The following is a 24,438-nucleotide window of genomic DNA, read 5'->3' on the forward strand; positions in this document are numbered from 1 at the left end:
GGAAATGGATCCGCTGAACTCTAAGTCCCCTCCTCTTGTGTTAGGAAAGGACATAACATGACAATACCCTTCTGTTGCATTTGGACCGTTTTAACTTCTTTTACAATTGACATATGGTGAAGGGCAGGTACAAAATCTAATAAATAAACATGCAAACCACTTGGAAACCTTTGCATAATACAAATAAACATGAGGAAGCTTTGTCATCAGCCATCCTGGCTGCCCTACACAATTCGCCTCCTGTCTTCTCCTGCATCTGTTTGAATGGGGTTCTTGCTGCTCCTACTGTAGCAAATCCAATCCATTTGGCCAAGGAATAGACTGAGTGAAGATGATGCCATTATGTTATTATGGTGCCTGAATCGGAGACTGCCTGGGGCCTAGCATAAGCTGCTCCGAGTTTCTCAAAGGAAGAGCAGGGTGTATCAGTGTAATAAATAAACTGTGCAGCATGGGCTCAAAACAGTTGTGTAAACTGGGATTTAATTCTGTTGGATCTGGCTGGAGTTTTTACCATGGTATTTTAGGATCCACCAGACACTACAAGAGAGACAGAGTTATTGGTGCTCCCTGTGTCTTTCTTTCTCTCCAGGGTAGCATGTGGTTTTACAACCAACCATTTGGAAGCAGGGGGTGGGTAAAGGCACAGCACAATGTTGTTGCATCCCATGTTGGGTAAAACAAGACATTACTGGAGAGAAAAAAGGATAGAGGCACAGAGAAGTGGTAGGAGACCTTTAGTAGGGTTGTTTGCAGGTTCCTTATTTTTTTGAATATTGCAGTCTGGCTTTGAATACAAAGCCGAATTAGCAACAAAAAAGGCCATCTTTTCCTGCTCAGTTTCCTGATTATACTTTTTCTGCCTCCTCCTCTTGCTTTGTTTATTCAACCCCATATTTCTGTCTGCCTCCAGTTTAAGCAGCATATGCATTTGTGGACATCATGCAGAAGAATTGTGGAAGAAAAAGGCAGAAGTGATTTTTAACTTTGTGCCTTTCCATTTATGTAGACATGACAGATTCAGCAAGTTTAAACCAGATGCCAGTTGGCATAAGCAGCCTTTTAAACAATTTATGTTTCCTCATTCAAGGGATTTCATCTGGAAGACAACCAAATGCCCATCTTGCTAGGGTTATTTGTACTATACACAGTTAAAACTGCAGGGCAATGTGCCATGGTAAGTACTCACTGGATATTTTAAGGGAAAATATGTTTGTTTCCAAGATACGCATCTCCTGTTTTGGCTGTAGATGATAATTCGCTAAAATTGGTTTAGCAGATTACTTTTGTAAGTGGAGATCGCTGGGTTTTTCACACATCTGTTGGAGCAAGTGGATGGAAGACTGGGATCACAGGTGCCAATTCCGTTCACGGAATATGGACATGCACAACTGTAGGCATGTATGGTTCTTACCATGTGATCAGGAACCATCACAAAGTGGTAGAGCATCTGCTTTGCATCTAGAAGGTCCCAAGTTCAATCCCGGGCAGCTCCAGGTAGGGCTTGAAAAGATCCCTGCTTGAAACCCTGGGCAGCCACTGCTGGTCAGTGTCAAAAATACTGAGCTAAATGGACCAATGGTCTGACTCACTATAAGGCAGCTTCCTATGTTTCCATGTTCCTAAAAGCAGTGGGCCATCAAAAGACCCAAAAATGTAAAATATCTGTACATGCAGTGCCAAATTAAATCCTGTAGAGGCCCCCAGGCAATGGAAATATGGGGGGGGGGGCGGACGGGTGACACCCACCTTGCATTGAAGTAAAAAAGGTTGCTTGTAATTTTGCTTCAAGATCAAATCAATATTATTTTGATCTGTTGTCACAGGGCCCCTAAAAGGCCTGGGGCCCATAGGCCAGTGCCTACTCTGCCTATTTGGTAATCTGGCACTGTGTACTTGCCTGGCTGAACGCATGGAGGTTAGTCGCAGCAGCAGCATTGCTCTTCCATATGTTCAGCTGAATATGTGGCAAATAATTATGTCCCCCCAGAAGTCTTCTGTGGTGGTATTCCAGTACTTTTTTCCCCAGGAGGTACTCAAGGGTTTTGTTTTTTTAATGTGGCACTTACAGCTCATGGTGAGTACCAGCACTTATTTTTCTAGGAAAAAAAACACTGGGTATTACAAACATTACAGGACAGATTGTTTTAATATATGCCAGAGGTTTGGAGGAAGGATCTGTCTGGATGATAACTTTGAGTCCCTTCAAAACCTATGATCATATTCTTGTGAGGTTAAACTCCATGAGGAAACTTGCTGAATCGGTCAGGCAAGTCTTTTTGTAAGGTGGCCAACAGCATCTAATAGAGTGAGCTAGGTTGCCATAGTGACAACTAAATGATGATGTTCTCTAGGAAGGGGCATAGACATTTCCTCCACCTCCCTCACCTGACTGGATGCCACATCATCCTAGGATGGAGAATAATAGGCCAAAGGGGGCATGTGTGAGTTTGGCTGATGCTGAAAGTTAGAGACAGAGACATGTCTCAGTCTGAGCTGGATCCAAAGCTGAGTTTGGGGTTTTCCTGGAAATGGGATGAGAAGGCAAGAAGATCTGCTGGAGGTGTTAATGCTGTGAGTGCCTCCATCTATGCTGTGTGTGTGTGTGTGTGTGTGTGTGTGTGTGTGTGTGTGTTTAGAACCATATGTCCTAAATATACCACAGTCTCCATTGACCTTCATTCCATGAAAGCCAAATCCCGGGAGACACCCTGGAGACTCTTGCTGCTTGGAGATTGGAGTATATGCAAGAATAGTTGGAGGGTGCATATATCAGTACTTAAATCACTACTTAAATCAGTGCTTAATTGAAATTAAACTTTACATCACCAATAATGTACATTCGGTTTCTATTCTGCTTTTTCTTTCTATTAACCATTGGCACAAATTGCACTGAAGAGGCTCAGATGCACTTTTCATGGTATGTACAGGAGGAAAGTCTCAAAACAACATCTGTTCAGTCTGACCTAATTTTAGATCAAGCCAATGACAAGATTCCTCTCAGTTTCAGCGAGTGCTAGATAAATGGTCCTGTCACTATTCTCTGAGGGCGCATCTGCACTGGACTGTTCCCTAATATGCAGTTGGCAATTTAACACTGAAGCGGATGCTTGGAAAGATACACATTAAAAAAAAAAAAATGCGGGGGGGGGGGATATGGGAAGCTTGGTGCAGCCGGCACTTGCCCCACTATTACCCCCAAATATAGGACTGATAGGAAGAGAATACTAGTATATCTTTATACACAACATAATGTTGGGATTCAGAACTTATAGGGTTAAGATGTTCTGTGACGCCTCACATTCTGACGTTTGGAAGGAGGGAGGAGTTCTACTTGTTGTTCTCTCTGTGTCTCTGAGAGAGACGGACGGAAGCCATGAATGCTAGCAGTCCAGGAGATTTTGGGAAATGCTGAGCTGTAAATATTTGCTACAATAAAGAACTGTTGAATTTGGACATACACACTGTTTGGTGTTTGTCTGGATCTGAAGCAGACTGCGACGGTTTTGATCCGCTGTGTTTTTACTCTGCTAGACGAAACCGGAGAAGAAAAAGGTCTGCGCAGCTTGGCTGGGAGCGTGCCGGACCACTGGGGCTAATTGGGGCCATAAAGCAATTAGATGGCCAGTGCAATTAAGATCTTATCAAGATCGTTTCACAGGTTATGGAGGACCTAATTACCGCTAATAAAACTGTTGCTAAGAGTCTGCCGGTGAGCTTTGAAGTCTTGAAGTCAGCTTGGCAATAGCTGGAAGACGCTACTGAAGCAGAGCGGAGGTCTGCGTTCTGTGTTTTGCCTGCTTCTAAGAGGCAAGAGTTGCTGAGGCAGAGAGCTGAGAAAGCAGCTGAGAAATCGGGTGCCGGAGGGCTGACTGGTGAAACGTGAGTACAGCAGCTGGGGCCCCGGGAAAGAGGAGAGAATGGCAGACAGCCAGATCTTTGAGGACGTTCCGCTTGAAAAGCTCACTTTAAGAAGTTGGGCAACCTGGTCCAGAAGAGTAAGGGGTTGGTTTCTGGTTACTGGGCTTTGGAATGTAAGCCAGAGAGAACCACTTCCCTTGAATCCTGAAGGGACAGACATTACTGGCTTTGAGGCTGCGTTGCCTGAAGATAGCCAGCAGAGAATGCAAAGAGAGCTTGCTATGCTAAAAGCATGCGTACATGCATCACTTTTGCCCAGTTTGGAGGGCGTAAAGTCAGCAAGGGCTGCCTGGGAGGTGCTGAGAAGTTTGTGTGAAACCTCAGCAGGAGGCCAGGGCCCTGAAGGAGTCATGCAGAGCCTGGAAATGGCTGTAGCCCCAGTCCCTGAGGTGCAAGTCGGGGGGGCTGAGAATTCCAAAGGCAAGTTTCAAAAGTTTTCCACTGTGAGTGCTGAAGTGGAACGCAGTTTCAGCGAGGGCAGGGCTGGCACAGAGTGCTCTTCCGGAAGAAGGGGGGCCAGGCCAGCTGAAAGGAGCCCTGGGCAGTATTTTTCCACTGGGGATCGTCGTCATGCAAAGGCTGGAAAGCGGCGGAGAGCTAGACGCTTCAAGGTCGGCCACCTGGACAAAGTGAAGATAAGGCCTAAAGAGTCGCGTGGGAACGCAGAGGCCAGGCCGGTCTCCAAGGCAACGGAGGAGGCTACTTCTACGGAAGCTGCCAAGGTCCTGAGCAAGGGGGAGTTGGTTGCCAAGACAACCAGACAGAACTGCTGCAGAAGCCCAAAGAGGGGGGGCAGCGATACGTTTGTTGCCAGTATGGCTTTGTTTGAGGACAGCTCTGAGGGACACACTGTTTTTCGTTTTCTAATCGACTCAGGAGCTAACTGCCACCTGATCCCAGAGACCCCTGCAGTCGAGATGTGGAATTGCAAGGCAATTCCGGCTGGAAAAACTGTTCAGTTTGCAAGTGGGGAAAAGAAAAATGTGAATAAAATTGTAAATGTGTTGTTTTCTGTTTTGCAGGAGCAGATGGAAGTTTGCATTGTGCCAGGAGTGCAACACTGTATTTTATCTGTGCCTTATTTGTTGAAAAAGGGGTTTAAGGTTTGCTTTGAACACGATGTTTGTACAATCTCCAAAGGAGGGAAGCAACTGGTCAGAGTTGCAAAGGGGCAGAATGATCTCTTCGTTCTTAAAACGTCCCTGGAGGGTGAGGGGAAGGTTGAGAAAGCACAAGCCCTGCGTGCTACAGTTCCCACTCATGTTTCATGTTCGTGTGTGTGGCATAAGAAGACAGCCCATGCCTGTCTTGAAGAACTACAGGTGCTACCTGAGGTTTCCAAAGGATGTAGAATTGCGGAATGTGCAAGAGTCCTAGATTGTCAGGCTTGCAGACAGGCAAAGGTAAGAGGGTGCAGTTACCCCAGGGTGGAGAGGGTAACCACAAAACTTTTTGATCTTGTGCACATAGATCTGTTGGGTCCCATGAAGGAACCAAGTTTGGGAGGGGCCAGGTTTCTGCTGACACTGCAGGATGTTTTTTCGCAGAACACCTGGACACATGGTCTCAAGTCCAAGGAAGATGCAGCACAGCTGATTAGACGTTGGATTGAAGAGGTGGAACTAATGTTCTCCACCAGAGTCAGGGAAATTGCTAGTGACAGAGGTTCACAGTTCACTGGGTCTGCTTTGCAGAAGTTCTTTCACAAGAAAGGGATAAGTCACACAGTGACTTCTCCTCAACAGAGGGGGGTGGCAGAGCTCAGAAGTGAGGCTCTGGTTAAAGCTGCACAGGTGATGCTGTCAGATTCTGGGTTACCTCCAAAGTTTTGGATGGAGGCAGTTAAATATGTGAGCTTCACCTGGAATAGGTCCTACAATTCAGTGGTAGGAGACACACCGTTTTTCATGCTTCACGGGAGGAAGCCACAGGTTCACTTCCTCCGTGGGTTCGGATCAACGGCCTCGCTGCCGGTGCCTGAAGCTTTGCGAGGGCCAGGTGAACCCAAGTTCCAGAAAATGATCTTCTGTGGGTATGAGCCAACGGCTCGTGCATGGAGGTTTGCGTACCCGTCAGGTGATCAGAGTAAGCTGCTGATCAGTAAACACGCTGAGTTCTGTAAGCAGGAGGAAAGGTCAAAGACCCCTGCCAGACGCGATATTCTTTCAGAATGTCTTTCTGATTCAGAGCAGGAAGGTTCTGATGAGGAGGAAGGAGAGCCAGGGGCTGAGTCTGCTGATGACGATCAGCTCACTGACCAAAGTCAGGAGCAGGATGGGGCATCTCCACAAGTTGTACAAAGAGAGCCCAAGAGTGAGCCTAGTTCTCCTGTGAGGGTAATTCCAAGGGTTCGAAGACGCGTTAAGTCAGAGGGGGAATCCCAGGATGCAAAGGACACACCTGCTGACCACAGTGAGTCAGAGGCAGTGCCTGAGTTTGTGCCCAGGAGGTCCAGTCGCACAACGAAGGGAATTCCACCTGAGAGGTATCAGGCAACAGGTGCGTGGGTAAGTTTCGCACAGTGCGAATCTGAGAGTTGTGAGGATGTTCCACAGATGCCTGACAGGAACGCCAGGAGAGGGCGCAAGGCATTGGGGAAGAGATTGATCTCACAGAGGTCTGCAAAGGTACATCCACAGGTCTTGTCAGAATGCTCAGCGAGAGGGGGTGTTGGGATTCAGAACTTATAGGGTTAAGATGTTCTGTGACGCCTCACATTCTGACGTTTGGAAGGAGGGAGGAGTTCTACTTGTTGTTCTCTCTGTGTCTCTGAGAGAGACGGACGGAAGCCATGAATGCTAGCAGTCCAGGAGATTTTGGGAAATGCTGAGCTGTAAATATTTGCTACAATAAAGAACTGTTGAATTTGGACATACACACTGTTTGGTGTTTGTCTGGATCTGAAGCAGACTGCGACGGTTTTGATCCGCTGTGTTTTTACTCTGCTAGACGAAACCGGAGAAGAAAAAGGTCTGCGCAGCTTGGCTGGGAGCGTGCCGGACCACTGGGGCTAATTGGGGCCATAAAGCAATTAGATGGCCAGTGCAATTAAGATCTTATCAAGATCGTTTCACACATAAGGTGCACCAAGCTGTGTCAAGAGCAGGGGTGGCTGTGGAGCTTCAAAGCCCTCAAGTGTAGAGCTTTCCTCCCTTTGTGAGGCTGGTGAGAGAAGAGCAGAGGAGCTGTCCTTGAGATGAGCCAAGAAGCCAGGTGGCAAAGCAGCTGGCCTCTCCCCACAGAACGAACCCTGCGGGAGGCATGAACCATCTGCACCCTACCTAGCCAGACTGTAACTTCCCACAACAAAGGAAGGCCAATACGAGACCCTATTCTGATAAAGCAGACACCTAACATGTGCACCCTCCTCCCTGGGTGGTGCTGTGGGTTAAACCACAGAGCCTAGGACTTGCCGATCAGAAGGTCAGCGGTTCGAATCCCCGCCACAGGGTGAGCTCCCATTGCTCGGTCCCAGCTCCTGCCAACCTAGCAGTTCGAAAGCACATCAAAGTGCAAGTAGATAAATAGGTACCACTCTGGCGGGAAGGTAAACGGCGTTTTCATGTGCTGCTCTGGTTCGCCAGAAGCGGCTTAGTCATGCTGGCCACATGACCTGGAAGCTGTACACTCGCCAATAAAGCGAGATGAGCGCCGCAACCCCAGAGTCGGCCGCGACTGGACCTAATGGGCAGGGGTCCCTTTACTTTTACTGACCCTTGAGGACCAGTGAATGGGAACTGACTATCTTTGTAGACCCTCCCTGGTGTGAATTAAGGGACCTCTCCCTGCAGGTGCTACACTCTGTCCAAGGATTGACTGAAAGTCTAACATTATGCCCTGCAGCGGCTCTGAAGAATCCAGTTCCAAAGAACTTTCCAAATTTTGCTCCTTATGGATTTCCTCTCTAGGCTCTGGGATGTACTACCTGGCTACAAGTAGAGGTGATGCAAGTGGTAGTCCAACACCACCTGAAAGGCCACAGGTTCCCATGTCTCTGGTATAGTGGATGGAACTTAGAGCTGACAGAAGGTATTGATATGGAGCAAGGTTTGCTGGGATTCATTGCTCTGCATGAGCTAATCTCATTTCCTCAAAAAGACTTTCAAGCTCCATTATCTAGTCTCATAGCCTGACCTGGAACTCATGCTCCCTTAGTCCAGCGTGGAAGGAGCTTGGTGGATATCCCACAAGGTTGCCAATAAATCACCCGTCAGTCCAAGTCATCATGGTTGAATTACTGATTATTATTTCCTAGTTCAGGTTTCCAGAGAACAAAGTTCTATTATAACCTAGTTCTCTTAAGTAGGATTCACACAATGCTAATTTCAGGACTGTGCTGATAAAAGCTAATTCTTTAGCTGGAGCATCAAAGGCAGACTATCAAAAAAAAGGATATGAACAAGGTCTTCATCACAGCCGCAGAGCGCTGTTTGAAGTTGATCTTCCAGGTGCATCAGCTTCTCACTTATTTTTTCACATTTGTCGTCAAGTTCTGCTGTAAGTATATGAAATTCCTACAAGAAGGGGAAAAAATATAAGAAAGTGTTTGCGTTTTTAGCTGCACATTAGCATCTTTGAAGATCATATTAAATCAGGGTACAATATTTTGTTACGCTGGAACAAACTCAGCAACTGACCTTTCACTTTAAATTCATGTCTGCCATAGCCATGTATAAAGCAGGGAGTGTGGGGCCTATTCTAAGGACAAAAGTAATCCTTCTCTTTAATTTCTGTTACTGTTCATTTTTTAAGTAAACAGCTTGACTACTGATAATGCACAGTTAAGAATCAGCATGGGTGGGATGGAAAGCAACATGTATCCATCAGGGTACCAATTCAGACTACAGTGGTACCTCAGGTTAAGAACTTAATTCATTCTGGAGGTCTGCTCTTAACCTGAAACTGTTCTTAACCTGAAGCACCACTTTAGCTAATGGGGCCTCCTGCTGCTGCCGCGCCGCTGGAGCACGATTTCTGTTCTCATCCTGATGCAAACTTCTTAACCCGAGGTACTATTTCTGGGTTAGCAGAGTCTGTAACCTGAAGCGTATGTAACCTGAAGCCTTGTAACCCGAGGTACCACTGTACAGTGGTGCCTCGCAAGACGAAAAGAATCCGTTCCGCGAGTCTCTTCGTCTAGCGGTTTTTTCGTCTTGTGAAGCAAGCCCATTGACGGCTTAGCGGATTAGCGCTATTAGCGGCTTTTAGCAGCTTTTAGCGGCTTAGCGGCTTAGCGGATAAGCAGATAAGCGGCTTAGCGGCTTAGAAAAAGGGGGGGGAGAGGGGGGGGAAAACCGCAGGAACTCGCAAGACATTTTCATCTTGTGAAGCAAGCCCATAGGAAATTCGTTTTGCGAAGCACCTCCAAAACGGAAAACTCTTTCGTCTAGCGAGTTTTCCATCTTGCGAGGCATTCGTCTTGCGGGGCACCACTGTACTGTGATGTGCAGTATGTGGACTTTAGGGCTGTACTGCAACAAATGAAACCTGGTTAGTCTTATCACAACCTGATGATTATCAATTTGTGATGAGGTGAGGATGGGATTTTTCACTGGTGGCATTACTGAAATATGAGTGGTCCCAATTTGTATTGGCATTCCATTGGTTTTAGAAGAGTGCCTGTTTACATAGACATTCTCTTCACCTGAGTCTCTCATTTCAATTGCTATGCTGTTTTAATTGGATTGTTTTGCTGCACATTTTAATCATGGTGCTTTATATTTGAATGGGATTGTTTTGTTGTGTATTTTACTTATTGTGTATTACTTATTGTGCACAACAATGTTGTGCAATTAGTTTTAATGCTTTGTAAGCCACTTAGAAGTGGCCTAGGCATTAAGCAGTCTATGAATTAAACATTCTTCATTATAAATAAATAAATAAATAAATAAATAAATAAATGATAGATAGATAGATAGATAGATAGATAGATAGATAGATACGGTAGATAGATGATAGATAGATAGATAGATAGATGATAGATAGATAGATAGATAGATAGATAGATAGATAGATGATAGATAGATAGAAGGAAGAGATAGGCATCTTCATATTCTGCTGAAAGTATCAATAGACACAAGCAAGATTTTCAGCAGTCTAATTCCCACAAATGGATTCTGTACAACTTTACAATAATCCCATTTGTCCAGATGCTTCGTTGCAAAACTTTACGGAAAATAATAAGTTTACACCAGGGATCAATATGCCATAAGCTTTTAAAACCACAGGCAGCCATACTAAGCGATGCCATATATTGGCTATAAATGTCCTTGTGGCTGTATGGATGAAGAACAAGTCATCCATCAAGCTGTTAGATTGTTATTCAATACCCAGCAGGATCCTGCATATCTTAGGGAGAGAAAAAACACCTGAGCAATTTACAAGATTGGAAAGCTATTAGAAAATACCTTAGTGACCCGCATACAAGAAGACAGGGCAGCAACATTAAAAAAACCACTTTTATTTACTATTTGGCAGGCTTGCAGGGAGATCAGTCACGAAATCATTTATTTTCTTGCACTGAAGATTCCTTAAAGTCCTGATTACCAACTGGCGCATCTATCTGAAGAAAACAATTTTATTCTAGATGCTCACTATTCTTTTTTTGAAGTTAAAGATTTGGATGGGGTCCTCTTCTTAACTGGGAGTGAGTTTTGCTCCAGAGTAGGAAATAAGGAGAGTGATTATCCAAATGGTCACATATTTATGACAGGCTGTATCCAAATTTATTACTTATTTATTGCATTTATATGCCATCATTCCTCCAAGGAGCTCAAGGTGGCACACGTGATTCTTCTTCCTCACTATTTTATCCTCACAACAACCCTGTGAGGTAGGTTAAGCTGAGAGACTGACTGTCCCAAGGTCACCCACAAAGTTTCATGGCTAAGCAGGGATTTCAATGCTGGTTTCCCAGGTCCTAGTCCAACACTGAACCACTACATCACACTGGCTCTCTTTGAACTAACTAACTGATTTTGGTTGGGGAAACTTCCAGTTATAGCACATAAACTCATAAATGCATATCCAAATTCATGAATGAAAGTGATGAAAAACATATTCCCTAAAACTAACCTGCCTATTGAGATTAAGCAGGTTGTTTTTGGGCAACATTCTTGTTTAGATAAGCCTACCCAGATGCTTGGAAAGTTGTGGTAATTTTAATCTATATTATTGTTTTAATTTTTGTGAGTTTTAAAGTATGGCTGTAAATTTTGCTTGGTTTTATTGTCTTATCTTTCAGTAAACTGGTTTGAGGTTTGTCTGGATAAATCTCAAGAAATAAATAATAATAACCACTCAGCAAACTTCGTCCAAGTAGAACAATCACAGTTCAAATTACGAGCTGATGCTACAATAAATGTGTGAGTCTTTAAAGTGCAATGTGGACTCTGTTGTTTTTGCTACAACAGGGTAACGCTGGGGAAATTCAAAACACATAAGGGGGGTTGTTTTCTATAAGAAGATGAAAAAAAGTTGTAACTTCAAAGTGTTGGTTTATTGAGTAGCTTAGCTGAATCTGATTAAAGTGCCCTGCCATTAATATATTAGGCTATAGGTCAGATTCCTGCTGTGACCATGCAAGAGACTTCACGAGGCTGATTTGAAAACAGGTGGTGTGGAAATTAAGTGATTTTTAAATCCTCTGCCATCCTCAGCAATAAAGCGGAGGCAAAATGCATGCCCACCAAAACAAAACAAAAAATATCATTATTTGAGAATAGTCCCTAAACTTGAGACTAATATAAGGATATCTACCACTCTAAAATATTAATTCAAGTACTGTGGTTCTGCTACCTTGCTTTTCCTGTGCTTTTCCTGCTCCCCCTGTATCCTACTGGCTTTCTGCTTTTGTACTAAGCAGTGTGAGTATCAGAACCATGGGGCTGTTCTAATGTTGCATTTTGCTACTTGTGAAAATGGCCCAAGATGCAAATCTTTGTAGTAATGTGGGTGGGAGCTGTTGGTTATCAGTTGGTTATCAGTCTTAAGAAGTGCAAAGGGCTGAGAATCTCCTGAGAAATTTTTTTTATAGCTGCATCTAAGGCAGGGGTAGGCAACCTAAGGCCCAGGGGCCGGATGCGGCCCAATCACCTTTTCAATCCGGCCTGCGGATGGTCCGGGAATCAGCGTGTTTTTACATGAGCAGAATGTGTGCTTTTATTTAAAATGCATCTCTGGGTTATTTGTGGGGCATAGGAAGTCGTTCATTCCCCCTCCCCCAAATATATTCCGGCCCACGACATGGTCTGAGGGACAGTGGACTGGCCCACAGCTGAAAAAGGTTGCTGACCTCTGATCTAAGGCTTGTGCCTGTGGCTATTTATCCAATGGAACTAATACCTGATAAGAAAAACCAAAATGGTGCAGGGTTTAGCAAATCAGTGCCATGCATTTATATCAACTGTGGCAGTCATACACTGTCTGCATTTTCCTAATCTGGCAAGCTCACAGATAAGGTCAGAGTACAAAATGTACACAGGTACCATTTGGTTGGCATAAAAAAACCCCCAAATAAACCTCCTCCATGGATGATAGCCACCCTATATGGTCACGCCTTTAGAAGGGAAAATGCATATTAATGTCTTGATGAGCAAATCTATGGAATCAAGCTTTCTTCTACTATTGTTGGCATTCAGAGGTAGGGAAAAGACTCCTTTCTACAGCCAGCCAAACATTGTGAAGAATCTTAAGGACACTTCCTGCCAAATAATTACAATTTTGATTAATTTCTGTTATCGGATTTGAGATCCTGACATGAATTGTAAGAATCTGCAGGCCTGGTAGGTTCCAGAATGTCATTCAGTAGAACAGAATTTCACTCCACACAAGCACAGGAGCTAAGTTCTGGAAGAGCCATGCTGGAACCTAGAAACTAGAGTTCTCTGCTGAGGAAAACCTACATTCAAATCCCTATGCCATTACATTTTCTGGATGGTCTAGGGCAAGTCAATACCCCTCAGCCTAACCTACTGCACACAGAAATGACTGAGGAAAAATATGAATCTGAGTACACTAGTGGAACCCTGTGATATAAAAGTAGCACCATTTGTCTTTTGAGTTTTGGGGGTTACATGTTGTTGTTTTCTGATCAGGATTAGTGCAGAACAAGGAATTGTGCGAGATTCCTGCTCTTGCTTGGTTTGTTCTCTTTTCCCCTTTTCACCTTAAAAGTCAATTTTTAGTTCCTTTTTTGATGATGATGATGATGATGATGATGACGACATCTTGTATTGCTGGTTTGGTTTTAAACTTGCTGAGTTGATGGTCTTGTTCCCTGCACTTAGTTAAACTACAGAACTTGCTCCCACAGGAAGCAATGATGGCTACCATCATCAACTCAGATGGCTTTAGAATAGCGTTAGACAAATTTCTGAAGGATAATGCTATCAGTGGCTGCTAGCCATGATGGCTATGCTGTGCCTCTACAGGTGGAGGCAGTAAGCTTCAGAATACCAGTTGTTGGAAACCACAGTGTACTGTTGCGCTTAGATCCTGCTTGCAGCTTTCCCACAGGCACCTGGTTGGCCACTGTGAGAACAGGAGGCTGGACTAGATAGGCCATGGGCCTGATCCAGCAGGCTGTTCATAACTAAGAAATTGCCATGGTATAGGAATAGCAGATTTTTAAAAAATGTTATTTTAAAATAGAACTGTTACATAAACTGCAGGTGGGAGGTGCTATCTTAGAAAAGGCAAGTGCCCCATCTTTCTTATGTAGAAGATGGTGCTTTCCATGAAACACACATGCATCATTTAAAACCAAAACCCAGACAATGTTTTTCCCCTATCCAGAATGACTGTTTACAGCCATTGCCGCTGGCTGGTGCTGATGGGTGTTGTAGCCCAGAACATCTGGAAGGGATCAGCAACAGCTGGCTTTAGTAATTTCCACAGATGTAATCAAAAGTCGTACAATTAACCGGGTAACACCTCTAATAAAAAGGTGGTTGTTTCACATGATTTCAGAATCTCACAATTTTCTCTAAATAAAAAAAAAGTGATAGTGGCTCATTTTAACTTTAAAAAAATGGAGAGAAATGCCTCTCAGCATCTTCCTTGCCTATTAATGTCACTGCTAATATTTTTATCTGACACATATATGGAAGCAGGCAAAACACTGCCAGTGACACAGAAACTATTTTAAACACTTCCTGGTTGGAATGCTGCTTGGCGGCCACTGAGAAGCATGGCGTGTGTATCTGGTAAGAAAGAAGAGAATGGCCCCTTGCCTCCAAGCTCAGTGCATTAACCAGACTGCAATGCTGGAGCTGGCAGGTTGGCCCACTGCTGCAAGCAACTATCTGTCGCTCTGGAAGCAGTTCCAATCTTGTTCAGTTCATTAAAAAAATATTTCTGTGCTGACAGCATTTTGGGGAAGCTGGAAGCTGCTTGCTAGGGGGGAGTCTGGCTTGCTATGAGAAAGCTGAGAATTTGATTTTATGGGAAGTCTAGCTTCCAGTGGTCTGGGTTTGACAAAGTATTCTCCTTTCTACTATAAACTGCAGGCAACCACTGGGAGATTTTTGCTGGTGACAACAGCAAGATGCTCTCTGCTTCCCACTGTGAAGTGGGCATTCCCATTTTTTTCTTTTTCACATGCAGCATATGCTGCCTCTGATGAGAAACACTCTCAATGATCTCCACTGTATTTTCCTAAAATGACTATTTGCAATTCTGCCATCAGCATAATATATATTGGGACACTCACACAGCTTGCATGCCTACTCAAAGCAGCTTCTCGGCTGCAAAGGCCTACCCCTATTTTTTTATTTTTCCTTGAATTCTTTCTTCTGCACCTTTTTGTGCTCAAACTAGATGCAGGTAATCAAACACCCTGCTCCAAAGTACTAAAAATTTGGTGCAAATGTCAAGTTTCCAAAATACTTGGTTTCCTGGCAAGAGTGGTGGGAAGAAGGAATAGGGGTTCAGGCAGGGAAGGGCAAGGGAACAAGTTTATGTGTGGACTGTTATGCCATACATTTCTTTCTTGGATGAATCACAACTGAGGTTTAAGGAACTTCTGCTTTAAATACGAGGCTCAAATAAGTTTTAACTGGAAGCATTTCCACCTTTTCCCATTTCCAGACTTCATCATGTTTTGCTTTAAGGAATGTTACAGCTTGATTTATCAAAGAAGCACAGTTCTCAGTACAGAAAACTCTGTAAACTCCCCCATTTTTTCACTGGTATATCTATGCCCAAAGTAAAAATGTTAACCAAAGCACAAAAACATGTGTATTTGGATCTTCAAAAAGTTTGTTGATGTTACCAATTTATTCAGTTATTCTGTCCATATACCATATATAATGAGCAGGACAATTTTGTGAATAGGAGAATTTTTTTAGGGGTTCATTCAAGAAATTTCCATTCAGATCCTGTCTTTATCTGTGGCCAGTAAAAATAATACATTAAGTGGACTAGCAGCATAAGAATTCATCAACCTATATTGTGGTTCAGATTTAACCTTAAGAAGTTCTGCTTTGTTATGAAAAGTGCTTTAGATAGATGACGTTTCTACAAGTTCATAATATCAGTGGTGACCTTCTCTTTGACTCTGCTGAAACATCCTTGTGACTCTTAGTTCAGTGCTGCATGTACTGCTGTTTGACAGTCTGATTTGTTTTGTGGTATAGTGACATGATAGTCCCTTTAGGCTCCTGAGCTGCCCTGCTGTTTTCTGTGTGCACCACAGATGGGTACCAGTTTTGCTGGGCAGGTTTTATTTTTTTGTGTCTCGGAGACCATATGTTACCTCCCCTGTTACCTTACGCCACCCTGCTCCCTTGGCAACTGCCAGTGGCAGATAGCTGGACACCATCCACAAACTGTTGTTATCATTCTTTTCCAATAACAGGTGTTTCTATTATCTTGCTGCTTATGGGACTGTGGCGACAACTCCCTTGAGTTTCAGCAGGCTTCATGAGAACATTTATGTCATCGCGGAAGCAAGGTACACTGTTTCTCTTCTATTCACTTTCTGACACAATTGAAAAACCCTTACCTTAAAAGTGTTTCTGTCCTATTATATTTTTCCACATTGTACATGAATGAGCCACTGTTCACATGGGTAGGCGATTAGATTGGGTAATGGGGAAGTTGTGAATTTATATTCTGCCAGTCAGCTAAAATTTGTACTTCTCAATGAAAGAGTTATTTCATATTGACACTCCTGTGTCTCCCAAGAATCAGTGAAATTAATATTATCCTGAAGGGCAAACTACTAACTCGGTACGGGTTTTTTTAGCATTTGTGAATTTAGGTAACAAGGTTCATGTTCATTCACACTGAAGTCAAGGGGATTTAAGCAACCTGTACACAAAATTTATTTTTTGTTTTCACCTGCCCCTCCATGACTCAAGGTGGCTTTATAGCACATTCAAATGTACAAAAATAAAAGCAATTTAGCAAAACCAATAAAGAGACATACTGGCAAACACCACTAATTTCAACAACCGCTGCAGATAGGGTGTATATTTTGATCTAGCATGAGAAATGCATGCTACTGTGGAAGTAAAATATTGCACACATACACTGATCTCCAGATCAACCTTAATCACCCTACATCTGGTGAATCTCAATATGCAAAAAAAAAAAAAAAAAATGCCATTGCAATCTGTTTGATTCTTACATTTATCATCTAACAATCCAATGCATACAACAGAATATGCCTCACTTATTTTTCTCAGTCTACTTCCTTCTTTCAGACCTATTTGAGGTCTAAGCTAATCTTTTCAAACCACTTACTCCAAATTAATCTCAGTGTCAATGGGACAATGCAGGAATAAGAGAGAGCTATGGCTGAAGTCTGTAAAATCTAATCTCTTTGTTTATGAAAACATCTGGTTGAAAGCAATGTATGTCACCCTGTTCCAAAGGGGTATCACACACATAACCAAAATGGGAACACAACAAAACCAATTAAGAAATACCAACTTGCACCATTCATCCAGTATTACTGTCATTGGGACAAAGAAGACACTCAAAGAAAAAAATCGTATTAAAATCTGATTCCCGTCGGAAGTTTCTAGATGTCACTTTCGGCAGCAACACTGGCACCAAGATGGAGGTGATGGTGGTGGACAAGAAGAGTACCTTCAAAGAAGTAACTAGTTCAGGTGTTCAGAGCTGTTGCTGCCAGTTTGGCTCAATAACTGTGGTGATGCCTCTGTGGATTCTGCTAATCCCCCAGGACAGCAGTTCTCAAAGGGTGTGGCAGGAGAGGATGCCAGGTGTGGCAGGATGATTCAAGGACAATCAAAGAAACATTTAAACATTTCAGTGTAGTATAGTATAGTATAGTATAGTATAGTATAGTATAGTATAGTATATTATCAAAATAATATTTTTTTATTTATTTGCAGAATATATCTTTTCAAAATCAAGCACTACTGGGAGTTGTTTCTTTCTGTTTTCCAATGTAATTCATATCAATTAAAAATTGTGCGATGTGAGCAAATTTTTCTTCTGAAAGTTTAGCCCAGAGAAAAGAGTTTGAGAACCAGGCCAACAAGGATCAACATCACGGTTTGGCAGCAGTGATGTAGTTAGCATTTTATCCCTTTAAGTAAAGTTAATGTTACAATCCTGCACTGGCTCTAGGGAAACCGAAAGAGAAGCAGCTGAGGAGATGAGGTAAAGAGTACAAAACAAGCAGGGATAGTGAGTAGGCATCAGTTCTGGGGGTGGGCAGTTGGACTATCTTACTTCACAGAATTGCATAGTTGGGAGGGACCCATCCACCTTGACACTATGGTAATATCCTCAACCCATCATATCACATGGGATTTTTTCCAGGATTTTTAACCCTCTTTTCTACCTCTGTAAAATTTTATTTAAATTCCCAGGTGCATCTGCACGGAGCAACCACTGCCACCACCCCTGCCCCCCATTTTCAAGGCACAGAATATTTTAAAATATGTTAGCAAGGACTATCTTTCAACACCTGCTGCTAGTTTGTTCTATCAAGGAAAAAGGCAGTCCTAGATGCAAAATCCCCAATCAGGCCTTTTTAAAAACTAGGATATCTTGGGCAGGCCCCTTCATAAATTAAGGATGAAGAACTAATAACCTGTTTAGAAATAACTCTTCTGAAAAAGAAGTGGTTTATTATAGGAGCAGTCAAAATAGGGTAAAAATAGCAAAATATTGTATTATTTAGGCAGATACCTTACTTCATTTTCCTGGTTTGAAAATAGTACTAAGGAGGACTTAAGATTTATATATGGGTTCTAAAAATTATTTGTTAAAAGCTGTTTCAAAAGATGATATCCAACATCAGTCATGCTCACAAGGAGGTGCACTGATTTCAATGAGTTTGCTCGGAGTATGATTAAGGGATGTCACCAGAATCTCCTAGAAAGCTTTGAATATAAGGCTTCTCAGCTCTCCAACCTAGCCAAATGTTGACCAACAAATGTAAGAACAGAAGGAACAGAAGAGTAGGATTCCCAAACACTCCTCTTTTTAAGAACCTACGGCTTTCAGTATTAGACAAGCAATATCCATCCATCCCATAATAGGCAGCGTTTGTGAAAAGCCAATCAGGGAATTCCACTTTCTTAACAGAGTCATGCTTCCACCTCCAGATTCCTGGGCCAATTTGAGCTAGACAAGGTCGGAATAATGTCATGCACTTAAGCTGTGAAAACTGATTTAACATGTGAAATGGAATTTCAGAAGGGGAGACAGAGAGACAGACAACACACAAACCCTCATTCCAGTTCTGACAGACTGGGTTACAGCCTTTGCCAAGTCCTAAAATGGAATTTGGGCTATATAAGACAGCAGAGCTATTCCAAATGAATGCAGGGCCACAACAGGCTGCATTTTGTCTGTTTGGTTGGTTTCCTAATGCTTGTCTGGGGATGTCTTGAAAGAAAACTTTCCTGCATTTCTAGAAGTGTTTCATGAACCTCATAACTGTATGCTAAAAACACTGAGAAGATGGGAATGCAATGGAAATGGGCCAGAAGACCTCCATGAACCACAAGTTTGTTTAAGGGTTAATCCTACTGATTCCTTCCATCATGCGGAGATATACTGCTGCTCGTGAAAGCAGGGGACCCTGCTTTTACAAATATGAGGCCCAGAATTTAGAATACGATTCCTAGGCATTTCAACTAGACTAAATTAAAAAAAAAGAAACCTAGACCAGTGCAAAACACCAGCTTATAAGTAACAGAAATGGTTATATTCCAGACAGTTTAAAGTACTGAAAGTTTCCAATCCCCTTTTCCTTTCCTGTGTTTATTTTTAGCACACATGGCAGAAGTAAATCAAGAAAAGAGAAATTAAATGCATCCCAATGATAAAGTCAAAAAGGTACAGTTGTGATGGTGGTGCCTGACATCCAGCAGGCTCTCAGTGTAGTGAGAAAAAGTGGTAATAAGAGCAGTCTATCTGTGATGTAACTTTGAGAGCAGTCTAGTTTTCCAGTGGTTCTCGGTGTACTGCAATGAAAGTCAAGTGCCTTCTTACCAAATCCCTCTACAATACAGGATTACGGGTATTGAAATCATATTTAGATACTGACCTTCACTAATGCTCAATGTTGACATTTAAGCAAGCAATAAATGTAGCACCAATTATTTGGTGTTCTATAAATATGAAATTTAATTAAAGTAAAAATAAAAGTGCAGGGATTTTTTAAATGCTTTGCCCTTTATACCCTGTGTATCAAGTCCCTGGACTAAGGGCTATTTTAATCTACAGGAATGTGCCATAGTCTGCTGACAAAAGCACTACAACTAGCTAATAGCCACTAAGCACTGCAATATGCAATGCAGTTTTCTTTGAAGAAGGAATGGCAGTCATGTCAAAGCCTTTAAGAGACGCCAGGCCTGCTAGAGCCCATGTTTCAGGAACTGAAAATGCATTTCCACCATTCTGTCCTAAAAAAGCCAGCTATGGAAGTGCTGATTCTTCTGTGGCATGTGGCTTACTTCATTCAGTTGTTAGAATCATTTTAATAAAATGTGTGTTAGACTGTAAGAAATGTGAACTTTTTTTTTAGTACAGTAACATGAAAATTAAAAAGACAATCTGACAGGGCAGCAAAAAACCCAAAAAAACCTCCACTAAGCAGGTGGAAACGTCACTCAGATACTGTGGACAGACTTTTTGGCACCAGATGGACTGCTGTTGTGTAAATTGCTTAAATTATAAGGAGTAGATTACAGTTAAGAAGCAGTTTTCCAAGTAGGTTAAGACACAGAGATATTGGAATAAAGGTGGTGCAAGACTATAAGCCAACACTATGCAGTAACATGCCGCATTGTGAAATCCAAAAACCCCACATAGTAACAGAGTGCTATGAAAATATTGACAAACTGAAAGTAAAATCTCATAGAACATCTATAAATGTAAGAATATCCTATACACAAAGAAATATGTTTGGTTTAAGGGGAGAGCTCAGGCTCTTACAAATTCACACAGGCAACAAAAAAAATGTGATTGCAAGTTAATGCTCCTGTCTTAACTTCCAAGTTATGCAAGCAGCAAAACTATTGGGACAATTTCACATACTTCATTTCCTTAGAACTTGGAAGTACTTTCAAGCAGCATGGAGAGGTAAAGTTTAGCTAAGCGTCTGGATCAGCAAATCCCCCCCCCCACTTCATGTTTTACAGCACGGGGGAAGCACCAGAGGAGTAAGGGTCATCCTTCTTATTTATCATTTATTATGATTTGTGCTCACGATGGTATCAGGGCGGCCAGACTGCTTCATTTGCAATAAGTACATGTCCCATAGTTTCCTGCTAAGATCCTGTGACCTTTCATAACACAAATGTGGCGGGGGGTGGTTTGCTATTGTTATTGAATAGTGTGAGAGTGCCTTTCCTGATGGAAGAAATGTTGTGACACTAGAGAAGCATCACAGAACAACTAATAAAGTGGAATGGTGTGTGGATGCTTCAGATTGATTCCACTACTGGTGTCGCAAAATACACTTGCAACAAAAGAAAATGGAGGGGCTACAAGACTTCTTCCTCTCAGTGCTAAAACACACTAATATTTGGAGTTGGATGCTCAGTAAGTTGTACATCCAGCTCAAGGTTTTTGCCATAACACAGGGCTCGAGTTAAACTGGGAAGAGGAATGTCTGAGGCAAATCACGACGTCATACCAATTGGCACACATTTCTCCAGTTTTGTCCATTTTATCCCACCAGACTCAAGCAAAGTGGCAACAGTAGGGCAATGGGGCAGCCACTGCATAACACTCTTCAACAACAAACCTTGGCTACAGGTCATGGTTTAGGAGAAGAGAGGTTGAGCACAGCCTCACATTTGGATGACATGCTAAGTTTGGCTTAGCTGCCATGTCATGCTGAGGTAGAAGGACCTGGAAATAGCAAAGCGGTTGTGACTGCATCCCTGGTTTGGCTTAGCATTATGTGTGAATGATATACCTAATATTCCTTTTCTGCCTTTTCTCTAGGTTTTCTATCCAGGGGCAGATGTATTCTAAAGATTGCCTCTGTTCCACTGCAGGTTGTATGGAAAGTGCCTTTTAAAAATATTTACGTGCAAAATAACAGCAGGAGGTTAACTTTACATTGTCGTGGTTTATGCATTCATTTCCTTATAATCTGTTGCACATGCCCTTTATGACTATCAAAATGGGCACATTCCTCCTCATTTCTCAGGTATTTCTTGTACTGCATTACTGCATTGCTAAAGGCAGGGTGAGGATGGTAAGGAGTCAAAACATTTCTCACCAGGCTGTAAAATATTTAGACAAAACATGAATATTTTATGGCCACGAAATCACAAAGTTCTTGTGCAGATTCCTGGAAACATCTGCTTATAGCACTGCACTGAAAAGAACCAAGCAGAATATCAAGGGTTTTTACAACAGGGATAGTTAATTATACTGAATATATTTAGGATATTAATCATGGACTCAGGGAAATGTTAACAGCAACTAAATGTCATCTATACATTTTGTACTCAGAAACAGATTCCTTAGTACAAAATATAATACTGAATTAGTTATGGCAGGTTCCCTCGGGTATAAACTGTGGGTCTTCCTTTCAAAATGCATGCAGTCTAGAAAAGGTGGGACGGTGGTTGCTGGCGTTTATTTTAAAAGGGATTTTATTTATTTATCTTCATAACAAATATGATAGTGTGTTGTGTGTTTTTGTACATTAGCAAGAAGCAAGAATTTAATGGTCAAAACCATAATCAAAGCAAGGAAATCATTGTGGGAACAACAATGCCACAGACAAATAAATAATATATAAATATACTGCCATAAAGGCATTTTGATTGTATAATTATGAAATCAGTAAAGGACATATAAGGAGAAAATAAAAGGAATAGTCCTAGTATTGGATTAATGTGCATGTAGAATCGGGTTGTTCCACAGGCCTACCTTAAAATTATTCTCACAAAGTGCGGAGGCGTTAAGATGATACTACTACATAGAGTTGGAAAGTAAGTTCATTATTATTCCTAGTAGCACAAGAGAGGATTACTAGCTGAGTATTTGATTTTATACAGGAGAGCTGGTGATGGAGGCATGTAATTGTTGCCACTGTCATCACCACCACCAATGGGCAGTTTGTGGGGTTTATTGCTGGTTGCTTTTTGTTTTTCATTCTCTGTGTATTTCTTTTTTACAGGCTGCATTACGTATAATGTAATTATGTTTTAGATAAGCTAGAGGAAAATGGAATAGAAATATGAGTAATATTGAACATTCAATACAAGTGAAACTAAAAGGATTATGTTCTGTGCAAGTAAATAGACTGATATGGGACAAATGCTACACAATAAATTTATACATTCCCATAGAAAGTTAAAGCAACTGGGTGATAGCCAACTAAGCCATGCTCACAGTGGACCCATTGAAATCCAAGGATTTAGGTATATGCATTCATCTTAAAATATCTACTCTGAGTATGACTAATGTTGGATATCACCCATTAGTTGAGCACAAACAATAGAAAGTTACAAGCTTTCCAAGTAGGCATAAAATATATTCTAGGTGGCATATAAAGACAATAAATTAATATAAATGTAACAGCCAATATCCTAAAAGAACTAGGAACAATAGGCATTGGGCTTGTACAATATATTAGGTCCATTATCAAATTATATATAAAGTAGAATATGTTTCTTTTCGTGATCAATCTTCTCCGAGAAAGGAAGATTAAGTTTTAATCAAAGCTGAATGGAAAACTAATTTTACATGAGAAAACCTCAATTAAAACTGTCTTCCCTGAAAATAGGTTCCAGTTTACAATGTTTGGTCCAGGTAATGAAGTAAACATCTGGAAATTGAAAGGATATTAAGTAGTCATTGGAAGTATAATTAAAGTACTAAATTAAAGAACAGCTAACTTCTATCATTTGATGTAATGTTAATCAGTTCCCAATATCTTCCTTAACAGATTTTTGCATGCTACTGCTGGAGCACAGAAGGCTGGAAGGGGAAAAGAGAAAGCTAAAGTGCCGATGTGCATTTAGAGGGGATCATTGGATATCAGCCTAATAAACTCTATAGGCTCAAAACAGAGGAAGTTTCCTTTTCGCTCCTACTCATTCTTATCAATATATGAAGACTCTACAGAATCCTCACAGAATCAAATCAGATAGATAAGATTGTGATCATCGGTTCCACAGTGATTTGTAAATCTAATTCTAAATACTTGCCTCTCAGAATGCCATTAATGATAATGCAGCATACACGGGTGCATGTTTTTTGCCCGTGGAGCTAACAGCTACTGCAAAGGCAGGCAGAATCTAGAATGCTGAAATCAGGCTCCCTACTTCCACAGATAAATAGGCAATTTCAACTGTCCTGGGTTATCGTTCCCTCTCTGTTTGATACTAACAAACCACAAAGGACTGTGGAACAAAACAGTATTAAACTAGTACCTGGAACATGTTTCAGGCCTCCCTGAACTTTTAGTGTTGATGCGCAGAAAAAGTAAGTTGAGGTCCACCTTACTAGGAGATGAAGCATAATATAGATTCAGACTATAGACTGAAAGAAGTGGTACTTCTTAGAGGACTCATACTATCAGGGCACACAAATGTTCCACAGTAGAATACAGGTTATGTATGGCCTCTAGCTTCATGAGACACCACAGAATCCATCTTTGAAAGGAGAGTGTGGCTGCAAAGAAATATTAAGTGGTGTATGACCAAATACAAAGAAAGCATGTCCCCCACAGCCAGGGATGATGGGACTGCTTTGGGACTTCCATTTCATGGAGTGGAAAGATTAATGTGAAGGATGTACTTCGTGAGAATTCTTCTATTCAGCACTAAGAAAGTGCTTACAATCTTCTGTGCTTGGCACTGGAATCAGGTATATTCGCTTTCTTCCCTCACCTGCTTTTTTGAAGGTTAGGAACTATAGGCAATGAGAACCTCATGGTCCTTGATCCTCTTGCTGTAGCCACCATTGCTTATTTTGTGCTGTTTCTCACACTGACAGTGTTTTCTGCCTTTGGTTATTTGGGGGTTGCAGTGTCACAGAAGGCTTGCTAGATGAAGGACT

The 24,438-nt window shown here is 41.9% G+C and overlaps 1 protein-coding gene and 1 long non-coding RNA gene across 7 annotated transcripts in view; one reads left to right on the forward strand and one right to left on the reverse strand.

The window, feature by feature from the left end:
• DISC1 (DISC1 scaffold protein) overlaps window positions 1-24,438 on the reverse strand; it is a 167,061-nt gene that overhangs the window by 10,691 nt on the left and 131,932 nt on the right. For all 6 annotated transcript variants that reach the window (XM_079971816.1, XM_079971811.1, XM_079971812.1 and 3 more), the window contains one exon: window positions 8,317-8,435. In XM_079971816.1, coding sequence (XP_079827942.1) covers window positions 8,317-8,435 — 119 coding nt within the window. The remainder of the gene's footprint in view (window positions 1-8,316; window positions 8,436-24,438) is intronic.
• LOC307213740 lies at window positions 15,201-24,022 on the forward strand. The gene is made up of 3 exons (XR_013837660.1): window positions 15,201-15,874; window positions 19,181-19,245; window positions 21,364-24,022. It is a non-coding gene; the product is annotated as an uncharacterized lncRNA (long non-coding RNA).

The sequence above is a fragment of the Podarcis cretensis genome (assembly GCF_951804945.1).
Source record: "Podarcis cretensis genome assembly, chromosome: 3".
NCBI classification, from domain to species: domain Eukaryota; kingdom Metazoa; phylum Chordata; class Lepidosauria; order Squamata; family Lacertidae; genus Podarcis; species Podarcis cretensis.